Source organism: Chaetura pelagica, unplaced genomic scaffold (genome assembly GCF_000747805.2).
Source record: "Chaetura pelagica isolate M959 unplaced genomic scaffold, ChaPel_1.0 scaffold27, whole genome shotgun sequence".
NCBI classification, from domain to species: Eukaryota; Metazoa; Chordata; class Aves; order Apodiformes; family Apodidae; genus Chaetura; species Chaetura pelagica.
In genome coordinates this window covers 3,053,696-3,068,081 of record NW_009954020.1, presented here as the reverse complement: position 1 = coordinate 3,068,081, position 14,386 = coordinate 3,053,696, and the positions used below count along the sequence as shown (strand labels likewise).

At 38.0% G+C, this 14,386-nt stretch overlaps 1 protein-coding gene across 1 annotated transcript in view; it reads right to left on the bottom strand.

The window, feature by feature from the left end:
• The window catches only part of TG (thyroglobulin), a gene marked incomplete at its 3' end in the record, with an annotated part of 81,580 nt that overhangs the window by 17,518 nt on the left and 49,676 nt on the right, over positions 1-14,386 (bottom strand). Inside the window, exons 27-34 of the mRNA XM_010002286.1 lie at positions 11,963-12,028; positions 11,022-11,102; positions 8,721-8,858; positions 7,611-7,787; positions 6,504-6,615; positions 5,877-5,956; positions 3,899-4,042; positions 1,131-1,196 (exon numbers count right to left, since the gene is read on the bottom strand). Of these exons, the coding sequence (XP_010000588.1) occupies positions 1,131-1,196; positions 3,899-4,042; positions 5,877-5,956; positions 6,504-6,615; positions 7,611-7,787; positions 8,721-8,858; positions 11,022-11,102; positions 11,963-12,028 (864 nt within the window). The remainder of the gene's footprint in view (positions 1-1,130; positions 1,197-3,898; positions 4,043-5,876; positions 5,957-6,503; positions 6,616-7,610; positions 7,788-8,720; positions 8,859-11,021; positions 11,103-11,962; positions 12,029-14,386) is intronic.

Here is a 14,386-nt window from a genome sequence, read left to right as displayed (position 1 = left end):
AAAGCAGAAATCAAAAGCAGACTTCTCCATTTCAATCTAACCTGATAGTTAAACTGTGTTGTCTAATGAGTAGCCAACCTGTTTCCGTTACATGCAGCTTTTAGCAGATATACTGTGTATTTCTGGAAAGGACAAACCAGGGAAGCCTGTAGCTGTTGACAATTTGCATATATTTTTAGGGGGTAATAGACACAAAGCCCTGAAAGGCAGCAGTCAAGTTTCATTTATTAAGAGGATCCACCCACTTTTAAAATAACATATGTGAGTACCAGAAGAGTCATTTACTGCAAGACTGAAACAAATTTCCTTCCCAATACAAGAAAGATGGTATCATAGCAAGTTACACCATCTCTCCAAAAGTCAGACCCAACACACACCTCAAATACTACATTTCTTGTGATCCACTTCAGAATAATTCTTGAGATAATCCCATTGTTGCAGGAAACCACGAACAAGGACTAAAAGCAGTACAGCTTATCATTCTTCACCATCAGTTATAAAGTGGTATACACCAGCATGTATTTCCTGGGGAATTGCTCCTTTCATCAGCTTGCTTTGAAGACGTAAAGCTTTAAAGGGGAAAACTAGATCTGCTAGATTTGGCTTTGCATCTCTATTGCTGTATCAATTTGAAAACTCATCATAGCTCCTTGCATTGAGCATTACTGACAGCAGCTGCTGGTCATTTGTCTAACCTGACACTCCTTGCCATCTTGGCAAGCACCAGAAGCTACAAGAAACCCCACAGCAATGGATGATAACTCAATAAACAGCTTCTTGCCAGAGCTTTTCTTCACTGGTGACTGCACTAAAATCTTAAGTGATACCCATCACAAGCAATGTGGTATCCACATTTACAAATGATACATTTCTTCATCAATCATGCTAAATACTTTTTGCCTCAGTGACCTCTTGTGGCAGTGAGTCGAGAGATATTAGGCCAGCGTTGTGGCTGACACCAGTTCTGTTTAAATGACACACAATTCATAAAAATTAGAAAATTAGTAAACATCTGAATGAGTAAACTCATGGGAACATAGCCATTTCATTACTGTTTGATCTTTTTGCAAGGCATATAAAATAGGGGATATTTCCTTCTTTTTTTTTGCTTGATATATGAATACACTTACCAGTTTCTGACCTGAGAGGTAAACTGACAGGTGGACACAGGTTAGGCACAGTGTTCTTCAAGTCAGCTAAAAGCAGAAAAAAAAATAAAACATTTGAGAACAGTTACACTTGAAGGTTTAAAACGTAACCAACCTCTCAATATTTTCACCATTACTTTTGGGATCTGAATGCTGCATCTCCTCACAACAAACAGCAAGAGTAAGGGTGCAAGACAGCTTTGGTATCTAACCCTTTTGCGTTTGTACATGAAACCAGACTACTCTACATTCCACACTTAGAAGATTCCTGCAAACACTTTTCAAAATGCAGTTCTTTATGAACAATTCATTTCAGGAGTTCTGTGGTTTTTTTCCACGTCCTTCTCTGTGTTCATTTTTTTACATCACAAGAGTCATGAGATTTTCCCTGCTTCCTGGTCAGCAAACTCATGTTTCTCAAAAGAAGAATAAGAAATAAGTCAGTTTCCAGCAGGAAGCTTTTCAAATTGAAACTTAAATAATCATTCATATTTTCCATACAAAAAACTTCACGTTTGCTAACATTTCCCTTGAACATTTTGTAATTTTAAATAAAAAAGGAAACGTTTCCCCTGTGCATTCACATGTTGTAGAACACTTTGGCTAAGCAAATCATTACAAATTCTCTACTATGAAAAAATAAGTCACCATCCCTACAGGAGCTGGAGACAGATCAGATTTTCTGTTTTCTTCTTCCACTTTGTGCTGCCCATGCATGTAATCAATAGATAATTCTAAAAACTGAGGAGTTTTACCATTCATTTTGACAAGAGTGATGAATTGGGGATATCCAGAACTCTTTGTAAAATGTTACTATATTATGTTCCTCGTTTACTGAGCTGCAACCAGGTCTATACATATTAAATCAAATTACTGATGAGTGGAGCTGCTTGGGCAGACAGCTCATACATTAGCTTAACATACTAGCAAGACACAATTACCTTCCTACATCAAGATCATGGACTAACACCAAAGCCCCCTGCTTCATACTAACATCCCACTGCCTATGGTAAATTCCTCCTTCGGATTTCATTCATTTTTCCCTTTCAGTCTCAGAGCTTTCTTGTTCCTCTTCCTGGTTCCCAGACCCCCAACACAGCAGCACAGCAGATACAAATTTTTTCTCTGTAAATATCTCTATTTGCATAAACATCTGTGCCTTGCTGTGTGTTGTGGTGGAAACACATCTGAAGCTTCCTCACTTCATAAGGCAATGTCACCATCTCCTAACATGATCCTCTTTTCTTACACCCCAGGCTCTTCTTCATCATCCTCTTGTGTGTGAAGTAAGCAACATCCTTTATTTTTTGTTAATTCTTTGCCAGTGAAAGGAAAAACTATTCCAAGAAGTGGAAGTGCATCTGCACCTCCACCATCTCCTCTTCACTTTGCCTTTCTACAGTTTGTCACTCTTACCCCTGACTGTCTCTCAGCTTTGGCTGCCCACGTGCTCCTGCCATTGACTTCTTTATCAGGGCTCTTGTTCCCTTCCTCTCAGTGCTAGACCCACAGCCCTTCCCTCCCCAAGCCCAAATGGAAGATTAGGAAAACCCTATAAACTTCCTTGGTGACCTTTCAGCTCCGTGCTTTGTCTCCTTTTTAACAAAGGTTGCCCAACTGGTGCAGGAAATGGATGATCTAGTGGGCAGAGTGCCAGCATAGGATTTTGAAAAGCTCAGGATCAAGTCCATATTTCAGATATTCCAGTAGGAACTAGAGTTTTCTTTACATTTTGTAACACTGTAAATGGCAATGCATTAGCAGGATATCTGACCTAGCTCTACACAAAGCTTAATGGGATTATTGTTACATCACATGCCCTGGACAGCATATATCCACAATTCATGCTTCCTTTCTCCACTTGGATACCGGTCCTTCTCCATTGTGCAAGAACTAAGGGAGTTAAAAAGCAGAAAAATGTATTCCTTATTCATTTTTTCCCCTAATTCTGTCAGCATCACCAGATTTGCCCCCATGGGGCCTCGCTGCCTTCAGAAGAGTTCAACAAGGTTCTGCCCAGTTGGGCTCAGTCACTGGCCATCCTCCCACAGAGGGATACATTCAGATGGGTGTTCATTCTCCTTATTCTTTCAGTTATGTTAACTCAAAGTTTAACAAAGTAGAAAAAGAGCCACTCATGAAGAATGTGACAAAATCTATTGATATTTTTCAACAAAGAAATGGAGATTTTTGTTATGGAAAAGAAAATTAACTTTGACTAGATCTTTTTTCTGATTCCTCTGGATGAAATTACCTAACCTCTCATAACTTCTTTTCCATTTAAACATACTATGGCCCCTAACTGCAGGAAGAATATAGTGCTACCTTAGAATTTGGCTTTGCATCTTTTTTGTTAAAATAGCCAAAAGTGAATTTTAAATTCCATAACAAAACCAAACCTTTTGAAGTTATGCATACACACACACTGTTAAAGCATAAGCCAAGCAGTGAGAAACACTGAATTATTTCCTGTGCAGTGAGACAAAATATATTGGACACAAGTCTCCCATAAAACCTAAGAAATTAGATTATAACTCTTTTGAGTATTTCTATTCCTTTTATTTTATAATTGAATTGAGTCGCACCTTTCTTTCTCTTGCACATACTTGTCTGCCTTGTTTATTTGGAATCCTTGAAAATGGATCCTCCATCTGAAAGCTCATATACATCTAAATTAATTAATAAGCTTCATTGTGCAAAAAACAGACCAGAAACATGGTCAGACAGGCCATGTGTCCTGCATTGCTTACCAGGCTTTTGGTACCAGCCAAATGGGTGTATTCTGACTTCAGCATCTGGTGAACTACAATCTGAAACTTGCCAAGGACTACTTGTTTCTTCAGCACACATCTGGATTCCGAGGCTGTTCAGCGTCACGCACACGATCCTTCCACCTGGCAGGGAAATACATAGTTACAGATCATTTTCCTCTTCTAGATGGTATTTTGAGACAATTGAACACAGCATGCTCCTGCTGAGTGTTAAAAGGAATTCCACTGACTTAGAAATAAAAGGAAGGAAATACCTAAAATGGACCAAGTTTTATTATTGTTGAAAATAGTGTTGAAAAATCACAATGAATTCAATGTGAGGAAAGGTGGGCACCACTATTCTAACCCATTAAGGTCACTAGGAATATTTCCACTGAGCAAAGATCAGGACCTTTTCTTTGAGCAAGCAGCCTTTTTTGGTTAATGCAATCCTGGAAATTAAAAATCTGCATGTATGTTGAAACATGGCCCCTGCTCATCAAGACAGAAATTCCACCTTTCAGAGACCTACTGTGAATATTTCTGTACCTGAAAAAAAATAATGGAGGGTTTGAGACAGAGTTGGCAGTTTCATTGAAGATTCATCCTAGCTCGTATTAGAACCATCAATGAAAGTTCCCTTGATTGTAAGAGTATCAGCACTGGATGGTTGAAATGCCACAGATAATAAATACTAATCAGATAAACTAAGAGGTGGCAGTTTTGTACCTTCAGTGCTTTTGAATCCTTAATTCATTTTAGAGTTATTTAAAGAAATTTAAAGTCATAATCAGTTAAAACTTCAAATTTTACATGTTGATATGAAAGTATGAAAACTGTCAACCATTTTTTATTTGAGAAATAACTTCAATCCTAACTACATTGGATTAGTTTTCCAAGCTACTTCCTTTCGACTGAGTGAAAACTTTTTCTGCTTAACAAAAAAGGAAATTAAACATAGATGTGTCTGAAGTGCTGCAAATTCCCAAATGAATTGTAAAACCAGCATGTCCTTCTGACATCAGGGAGAGATGATTAGCACATGACACTTACAAAACCAAGGTAAGCCATTTTAGTGGCCTAAGTCTGAATTTGGGATAAAATACTAAAAACTATTTCATTGGCATTGACCTGGGTGGCATCCAACTTTAAACACCTGCTAAAGATTTTGTTTTTAATTGAGCACTTCCTTTGCAGCCACTGGAGAGAAAACAAAGTACCCCCCGAACAGGATTCAGTCAACCAGAGCTCTTAATGACCCCACCTCTCTGCCGACTATAGGATGATAACACCCCTTACTTAAGCTATCTCCAATGAGTAAAAAGTGTTTGTTTGACTTTCTAATGGCTTTCCAGTCACTCATCTTTTTACAGATCTGATTTCCTCAGACTAACAGAAACCCTACTTGAAATGTCTAAAATACTAAGGAGAAGATAGGAAGCCTCTAACCCCAACCAATCTTCCTCAAGTAGAAGTCTAAAATTTGGGAGCAGAGAAATTCAGACACCCAAGACAGTCAAAAGGCTAAGCTGCCCCATCCAGTATCCTTAATATGCATTTAATTTCAGTCATATTTAGATTTCTAAGTCCCTTAGGTTTTAAAAATAAAAAAAATATTTTTTATATCTATTTTTTTTAAAATCACCAAAAGAAGTCAATCATAATTTTGGAAGAGGGGCTGATAAATGAGAAGTAACAGTTCCCTGGAGTTTTATCAGTTTCAATCTCATGCTGTTGGAATTGCAGACTCCTACAGACTCACTCTCAAGAAGCTTTCTTAATAATTTCTGAGCTGTGGAGCTTGTCATTGGGCTGAGCTCCTAGAAATGGTTATGGTTACTCAAATAGGGGCTAAACAGAGTTGCATGAGATCTGCAAGGGTTTTTAAAGTGCCCCCCACAGCAAAAGGATGGCATAGCTTGAAATAATGGAGACTAAGATTATTTTTAAAATTAAAAAAAAATAATGAAAAAAATACCTGATAACTGGGAGTCATTAAAAAAGCCAAATCCCGTGCAACAAGGGTCAGCATCACACCAACGCTCACACTCAAAAAAGCTGGGGAAGGAAAAACATCATTACTCTTAGTGTTATTAATAATCTGTGTCTTTCATGGAGAAGGGAAGAGACACTGCAGAGGGAAAAGACACTGAGAAGCTGTGGAGGTGCCATCACTATAAGACTGCTTTATGGTTACAATGCACAGACACTTCAATATATTTTCCATTTGCAGATGGTATTACATTTGAACTATATGTATCTACCAGATTACATCTAATAACTTAGATTATTATTTTGATATCTGTACTAAAAATACCAGCTTAAATTAATTTCATATATTATTGCCAAGTGATTTGTCTGGCCCAGCAGCAGTTTAATAGCTGTATAATTCACATACATGTAATTACTAATTACAGACATTATTTTTTATAACACAATTATATATTTCCTTTAAATCATATGACATTTTTATTTCATTAACTATTCTCAAATAATGCTGTTCTTGGATCAATACATCTGATACCCTTCATCCTGTGTAACAGGGCCTTGGCATTCCAAGTATGGCTATACGTCCAGTAAAAACAAAGTAACAGTCATGTCCTACCCATCTGAAACAGCTTTTCTGCTCATATCAGTCTTATTCCTCACGGAGATCCCTGTTACTTTCTGGAATGGTACACGTATGTAGAAGCTCTTGACAGAACTTTTTAGAGTGACTGGAAGGAAAAGAAAAACAAAATTGGAAAAATCAGCTTAACTTATAATTTACATCTACTGGCCATTTAATCATATGGTAAGGGTTAAGTTTATATTTCTATGCTACAGTGGTCCTGACCTAATAAAAGGTAATTTTATATTATCACATTAAACTTTTCATGGTGAAGCCTGGAGATTAACAGAAATCCAGTAAGTGAAGGCTCTAAAAGCTGAGCAAAGTAAATCACGAAGGTTCCAGCCCAGGGCTTCTACTTCTGAGACCTTTATCAACATCAGTCTTTCTGCAGGGTCCAAAAGCTAAGGGACAACTCCATATTGGAGGATTCCACTGTATTCATGCATTAGTCAACTTGTGTTGCACTGTAGGCTCCCCAAAAAGACACAATTTAATAATTTAGTTAAGAGGACCTCTACATTTTTCACAGCAAAAGTACAGGCATCTGTACAGATAACAGGCTGGTTTGTCCAGCTTCCTCCCATGAGCCCTATGAGAAAATCACTGAACTTCCCAAGTGTTCAAAGAGTAGAAGTTAAAATCCACATGTCAATAACTCTGGATTTGCTAAAAAAACCCAGAACAACCACAACAAAATACCCCACTCTACATAACAGTCAACAACTTCAATTTTTGCACTGCTTAACCACCATGGAAATTCTAATGATACAAAATGGGCTTGGTGACATCCCAATGACATTCTCATTTCACCCATATTATAAAAAGATCTAAGACCTGGTATAAAAATTATTTGAGCTACAATTGGCCTCTCTGAATTGGGAATTAATGAGGTAGAGAGCAGAACTTGTGGTTAGTATCTTTCCACACTGAACTGAAAATGAAAAAACATGCCCAGAAGAGCTCGGCCTTCCCTTACACCATCACGCCTCAGGACCCATTCATACATTCAGACTTGTTATCTCAGAATCAAAAGCCAAAGCACTAGCTTGTATTACCAGGGTTAGAGTATAGATGACACAGTCAAATCCCCAGACTTGCCTATTTTATGATACAGTGTTTGTGGTTGCCAGGGCAGCACGGTTCGACAGGCGTCAGGTATTTGATCGATGCTGCTGTCGCAGATCTGTGCCTCTGGATAGAGGGTGCACACAAAGTACATGTCTGGGGCACTTTGGAGATCTGCCATTCGACAGAATTCCTCTTCTTCTGCACAACCTAGGAAGCAAAGTCACGAAGAGTTACACACACATGAGGGTTTCTTCCTTCTCTATTCCTCTTCTTGTCTATCCTCATGTCTGGGTGCCACTCTACTACTGCCATTCACAGAACTCTCCCATGTCTTTTAGTTCATTTGACATACAAACTGTATATAAAATTACTGCATCAATGGGAGGCCTCTTACTTTAAAGGATAAAAAGGACAATAAAATAAAGTATTTCCTACAATATCTTAGGAAGTTTTGGGAAAAAAAATATTTCTGAAGTCATCATACATGACAAAGAAAAAAATAAATAACTTTTCCAGAATCAATAGTTTAAGCATTTGCTTGTAGGAATTTGCACTGAAACTTGCTCCAGGGTAATAATGCACCTTCAGAGAAGAAAAAATGCTGTCAACCCCATTTCTTAATTACAGTGGCAATGGCTTCTGCAAATATATACCTTGCTGCTTCATTTTAAACAGTCCTAGCTTTACTGACCTCTTGTAGTGATGTTTGTGCATGGTTCAGTGCTCTCAGTTTTGCTTTCCTGGTAGTCAGAGCTAGAAACTCCATTTACCACATCAAAATATAGTTTATCGTTAACTTGAACATCTGAATGTTACCTTCCCCTTTTAACACTATGTCATCCATCTGTTTGCAGGGGTACATGTCAATAGCAGCAGAGTAGTGCCTAAGCTTTACCTACTACTTCTGTATCCCACAACAGGGGTACCATGATGAGGAATGGTGAGTACCCTTTCTGCCACAGCAGACAAAGATCTTAAGAAACACGTGGCCCCAGTAACAACTTTCATGAAAATTCTGCGTGTTTTTCCTGAAAAATCTCTGAGTCAAGAGTTTCTACTTATAATGATTATAATACCTACTAAAATATTCTAATTAGTTACTATCCCCTACAGAATAAGAGTCTCCAAGATGTGTCTTACGTGTGAGACACCAAAGCACAGCTTCCTCTGCTGAGTACTTCTGCCTGAAGATCCAGTACTGCTGATAAGGGAGAGAATAGTTCTGGTCACTTTGTATCTGGCTGTTGTCCATGAGGTAGAAAAGATCCTTGGTGGAATCTGAGATTCAAAAAAACAAACTGCTCAAACTGATAAAAAACCCACAACTTAATTAAATTCAATGTATTTTTAAATAAAATTCTGCCTGTCACAATAAAACAGCTGCAACAGTTTCATAGGGCTTGTACACAGAAAGGCTGCTTTTAATAACAAAATTGTCCAGCCACAGTTGTTGATGCTTGTGTAGGCAACACCTCCTTGCTGAGCTGCCCTGCACAACACAGCATTGTCAGACTATTTCCATGACTAAAAACTAGATGAAAATCACAGCTCCTAGAAACAAGAACTCTCTCTCTCCTCCATCATGCAACACAACATTCTAACAGGGAAGTATGAAGCCTCAAAGGATGTTTACAGCACCTTAATAATCTAGTTTTATTAATCCAAAATACAGCAGTTTCCTTATATTCCCTTGAGAAGCTTTTGTGCCTCTCAGTGTTATGTTTTCTAACAAGCTTATTACCTATTTCAGCAATTTAATCTTATTTCTCCTAGTTTATGCTCCCACAGATCACATTAATGTCTTTCTGTCACCTGCCTGTGATCTTTAGACATGCATGCACTGCCTGACATCTCCTGAGCTCCCTCTGAAACAATTGATCACTGTTATTTTAGGCTGTTTTCAAATTAATTCCTTTAAATAAGTGTCCAATATTGAAAGAAAGGAACCGTCTTCACTGATCTCTTAAAAATTTCTTCATAAACATCTTTTTATTTATTAAATGACAGCACCAGGTCTCATTTCCCGTTACACCAACATTGTGAGAGATTCTGTTATTTAATTTTACATGCCCTGAAGCTGCCAGACAAAAATGAAAACAGGAAAGTAAAGATATGCTGATGATTGCACCGGAACTGCTGAGGCACCTACTGACATGCCAGGAGTGTACAATAGCTTTGAATTTTCTATCAGAAAAGATATGTTACCAGGTGCTTTAAGGATAATCATCAGATAATAAAAGCTCTGTAGACCTTTTCCCGGATGTATCCATAGCCTTTTTTAAAAAGTGTTTTCTAAGACTTGTTACCTCTCTAGGTTTAACTTCAGACTAAGAGATGGAGGAAGAAGATGAACTCCTTTCATAAGTTCAGGTTTTAATGACATCATTGGCCACAGCAAGGAAATGGAGAATCCTGAGGGCTGCCTTGGCAGGTAAACTCAACAGTGTATTTTTTTCTCATTTTTAAGTTTAGACTTTAAGATATGACCAATTGTACATGAGCGCCACCAGCTAAATGGGCATCTTAGTTCACCTTCCACTCAAATTAGATAAACAAAATCAGGAATTCATTTAGTGTTAGGATTTTACATGTATTAAATCACATCTTCAGCTATTTATCTAGGCTCCTCAGCAAAGACTACAGATCATTAAAGATGAACTAAAGTGTTCTCAGCAGGCTCCAGTGCTCTCTTTTACAATTATGATGCTCAAGGCCTGAAGGAAATCTAATAACTTCATATAAATTATTTTGGACATATATACGAGTGGAGTCTCCTTCACTGGAGACATTCAAAACCCACCTGGATGCATTCCTATGCGATGTACTCTAGGTGACCCTGCTCTGGCAGAGGGGTTGGACTAGATGATCTTTTGAGGTCCCTTCCAACCCCTAGGATTCTATGATTCTATGATATGACTTAGTACAATTAAGAGCAGATCCTAGTGTAACAAAGGAGCCAAAGAACTTCATAATCCCTCATTTTCATAATGAATGGAAGTAAGACTTGTAATTGCAGTTTCATCCTGAGTTCCTCAAAGCATCATATTTATAGTCACATTGTCAGTAACAGCACATATGGTCAGGCACCCAGGCTAAGGATTGGATTCCTGGGTTTATGTGATTTTTATTTTTTTTTCTTAGTCACAAAATATTCCCTGGGTCTTTACAATTCAGTATATCTGAAAGAAACAGGCTTTCACAGAACATTTTAACACTTTCATTTTCAGCCTGGTCTAGGAAGGTGAAAAATAGAAAGACAGAAGGTTTATATTTTTCACATCTCTCTCAAAACCTGTGTCAGACTTTCTACCTAAGAGAAACCTGCCAGACTTCCCAATATTTGCATTGTTATGATGCATATATGCAATATTTTCTGGTCACATTCGATACTCCCTCTCCGTTATCTTCTGTTGCCTTCTCTGTCCACCCTACTTGTAGTACCTGATAATGTCAGATCATTCTCTGTCTTCAAAGCAGTAGCATTGCATGCAGAGGTTTTAGTCTGGGTGACCATATCAGAGCCTGAAATGCAACAGGAATTAAAGAGCATAGTAATTCCCTTTATCTTTATTCTACTCGACAGTATTATCCTTAGTTCCCTAAATTTAGCAAATATTTTGAAGTGCTCCATTTCTTAAGTAGCTCAACTTGACCAAATGATGACTCAAAAATTAGTAAAACCATCTTATGGATGCCCTCTCCCTGGAAGTGTTCAAGACCAGGTTGGATGAGCCTTGGAGCAACCTGGTCTAGAGGAAGGTGTTCCTGCCCATGCAGGGGATTGGAATTGGATGACCTTTAAGGTCCCTTCTAACCCAAACTATTCTATGATTTTAAGATCTGCATGTAACTGTGGAAAACCTAAACCAAAAGGTGCTGTTTGAAGGATAAAACTAGATGCCATAACCACAATCATGGTGCCATTCAGCAGCAGAGCTCTGGAGGCTGTATGCATTTATAAAGCACTATCTCAAATCATTTGTGCAGGTCCTGTTATGCAAGTTGTGGCATTCAGAGGGTAAAATTGCAGAAACAACATATAAATAGTTATGCTAACAAAAGTAACCCTTTTATTGCATATAATGTGCCAAAATACTATGGTAACTGAACACTGATGGGACAAAGGCAAGTGTCTCCATTATAGCATTTTTCACAGGTGTTAAAAGTTATAAAGCACAAGAATTTACCCAAATTTCCTTAAACTGACAGTAGCAGAATTATTTCAGATTACACCCACCCCTATCAGAAAAGACTTTAAAGTAGTGTCAGGATTTGGATAGTGTAAAATAAAGTGAGAATGACATTTCCATTACAGAACACACATCTGCTACTGCCCACACTTGACCATAACCTTTTGTTACAACTTCTATGAGATAACTCACCTCTCCACAGGTAAATTTGCTGAAAGGCAGTAAAATTTCTTTCTGCTTCTTCCATCAACTTAGAAGCTAAGAAAGAAAAAAGTCTGTTAGAAGGGCTGCTCAAACTGAACAGGTAGTATAGAAATGCTCAGAAGATGCATTAAAAACATATCATTAGACTATGATCATCTTATTCACAATAATAAGACACCAAGGAAGAAGGTCTCAGGTGTCCTGATGCTGGTCTGGGTCCAGGGTGCGAAAGCTTTGCTTTATTTTCTGTCACTGCTTCTCCTGTGCAGCTCTGGGCACCTCTCCTTTTGTTTTTGCTCCAGAGTTTACCTTTCTTTCAGCTTATTTGCTTGAATCTGTCTGAATTAAATACTGGAAATATTTAATCTACTGGAAGCAATCTGAACTAAACAGATTCTTTACTTTCATTAATGTTCAAACAGTAAAACATGAGAGGTTCATCTATGCAACAACACATCCAATTAGAGAGTTCTTATTTTGTTGCTATTGTACAGATTTGGATTTGCTTGAGAAAAAAAGCACTGAAGTACAAGAGCAAGCTGATAAAAAAAGGCAGAATCTATAACAGAAATCAATAAAAGTAATTTAAATTGAGATAATTCATTGACATACTTCCACTGAACACTTGTCCTCCAAGGGTGAAGGAAAACATCTTCTCTTTTTCATCATAGCTCACACCTTTACATATCCCACCTATGACAGATGTTAGTGATGGACTCCAACCATTTGTATTGCAGATCAGCACATTTGGGGAGCTCATCAAACTGCACAGAATGGTACCTATGTTTGGGCAAAGACAGAGTTAAAGCACTCCAATAATCCTTTGCACCTACACAGAGCTTCACAGCCAAGAATCCCAGTACTCTCTCTAAATGCCAGTTGAACATGTGCCACTGAGATAGGTACCCTTTAGCATCACTTTGAAAAGGAAAAAGAAAAAAAAAAAAAGAAGAAGAAGAAAATCAGAGCCATATGTTCAAACTGGAGTACTAAAGTTAGCTGTTCACACCTAAACTAAACTGGAGAAAAGGAAGTTGACGGGAGACCTTCTCTCTCTCTCTACAATTACCTGAAAGGTGGTTGTAGTGAGGTGGGTGTCAGTCACTTCTGCCAAGTAACAACCAATAGAACAAGAAGAAATGGCTTCAAGTTGTGTCAGGAAAGGTTTAGAGTAGATATGGGGAAAAATTTCTTTACTGAAAAGTTTGTCAGGCACTGGAACAAGCTGTCCACGGAAGTGGTCAAGTAACCAACCCTGGATTTATTTAGAAGATATGTAGGCATGGTGCTGAGGGACAAGGTTTAATGGTGGACTTGGCAGTGTGCTAGGTTAATGGTTCAACTCAATGATCTTAAAGGTCTTTTCCAACCAAAATTATTCTACTATATATTATTCTATAAACATTTGTAGCCTGCATACTATTACCACCTAATAAAATATTACTATTATCTGATAATACCCAACAATGTTCTCAGTGCTTTATAGCACCACAGAGACATATTCAGTCCTTTGGCAGTCTTTCAATATCAGGCTCCAAACCAAGAAAACACTTATACTTTTACTGGGTTTCCTGGATTGGTTCTTGATTTCAGTCAGTCCAGGCTTGAGTCTCCCCCAGCATGGTGATGTGAGTTGGGGGGACCAGACACGTTCAAGACCAGGTGTTCTGGCCTCAGGCTGTTACCATAGTGTCTAGACAATACTCAGCTCTTGCTTTTCACTTGCTGTCATAGCTCAGGCATTTCTATGGTTTTACAAAGACCTCTCTAAAGTTTGTTTGGGTTTTTTTTCAATGGACTGAGTATGAGACACTGAACTTGCTACTTTATTATTTCTATTCTTTCTCTTAACAAAATGACAGCCCAAGTAATGTATTCACATGTATTATTGATAAATATAGGTCACTCCAATTAAACAGAGAGCTCTCAAGTATTCACCTTCACACTCTCAAGTACGAGGAACCCAAAAATTTGATGGTAAATATAACAAAAAATGGACTTTACAACATTCCCTAGAATATTTTGATGCAAAACAAACAAACAAAAAAAACACCCTGAGATCACAAACCAGTATAATCTTCTGAAAATATTTGCTTAACATCTTCCACAGATTTTTCTCAAATCCATGCTCAGTTTCCACACAGAACTATAGAATTGCTCACCAAATAGCAGCCAGTAGCATGTGCTTGGATTTGTAAGAACGTGTCTTTAAAAACTCAAGACATTTCTCTAAGAACTTCATATTTCTTATAGGTAATGCACCTCCAGAAAGGTAATCCCATGTAAGCTTGAAAAGAAACTACAAAAAGGCAGGGATGGACACTAAGTTCATAAATTTGCTGTCAGAAATCCAGGCTCTGCTCAAGTCCCACCTCTGCCAGACTCTGTCCATCCCATTACCACTCACTCTCC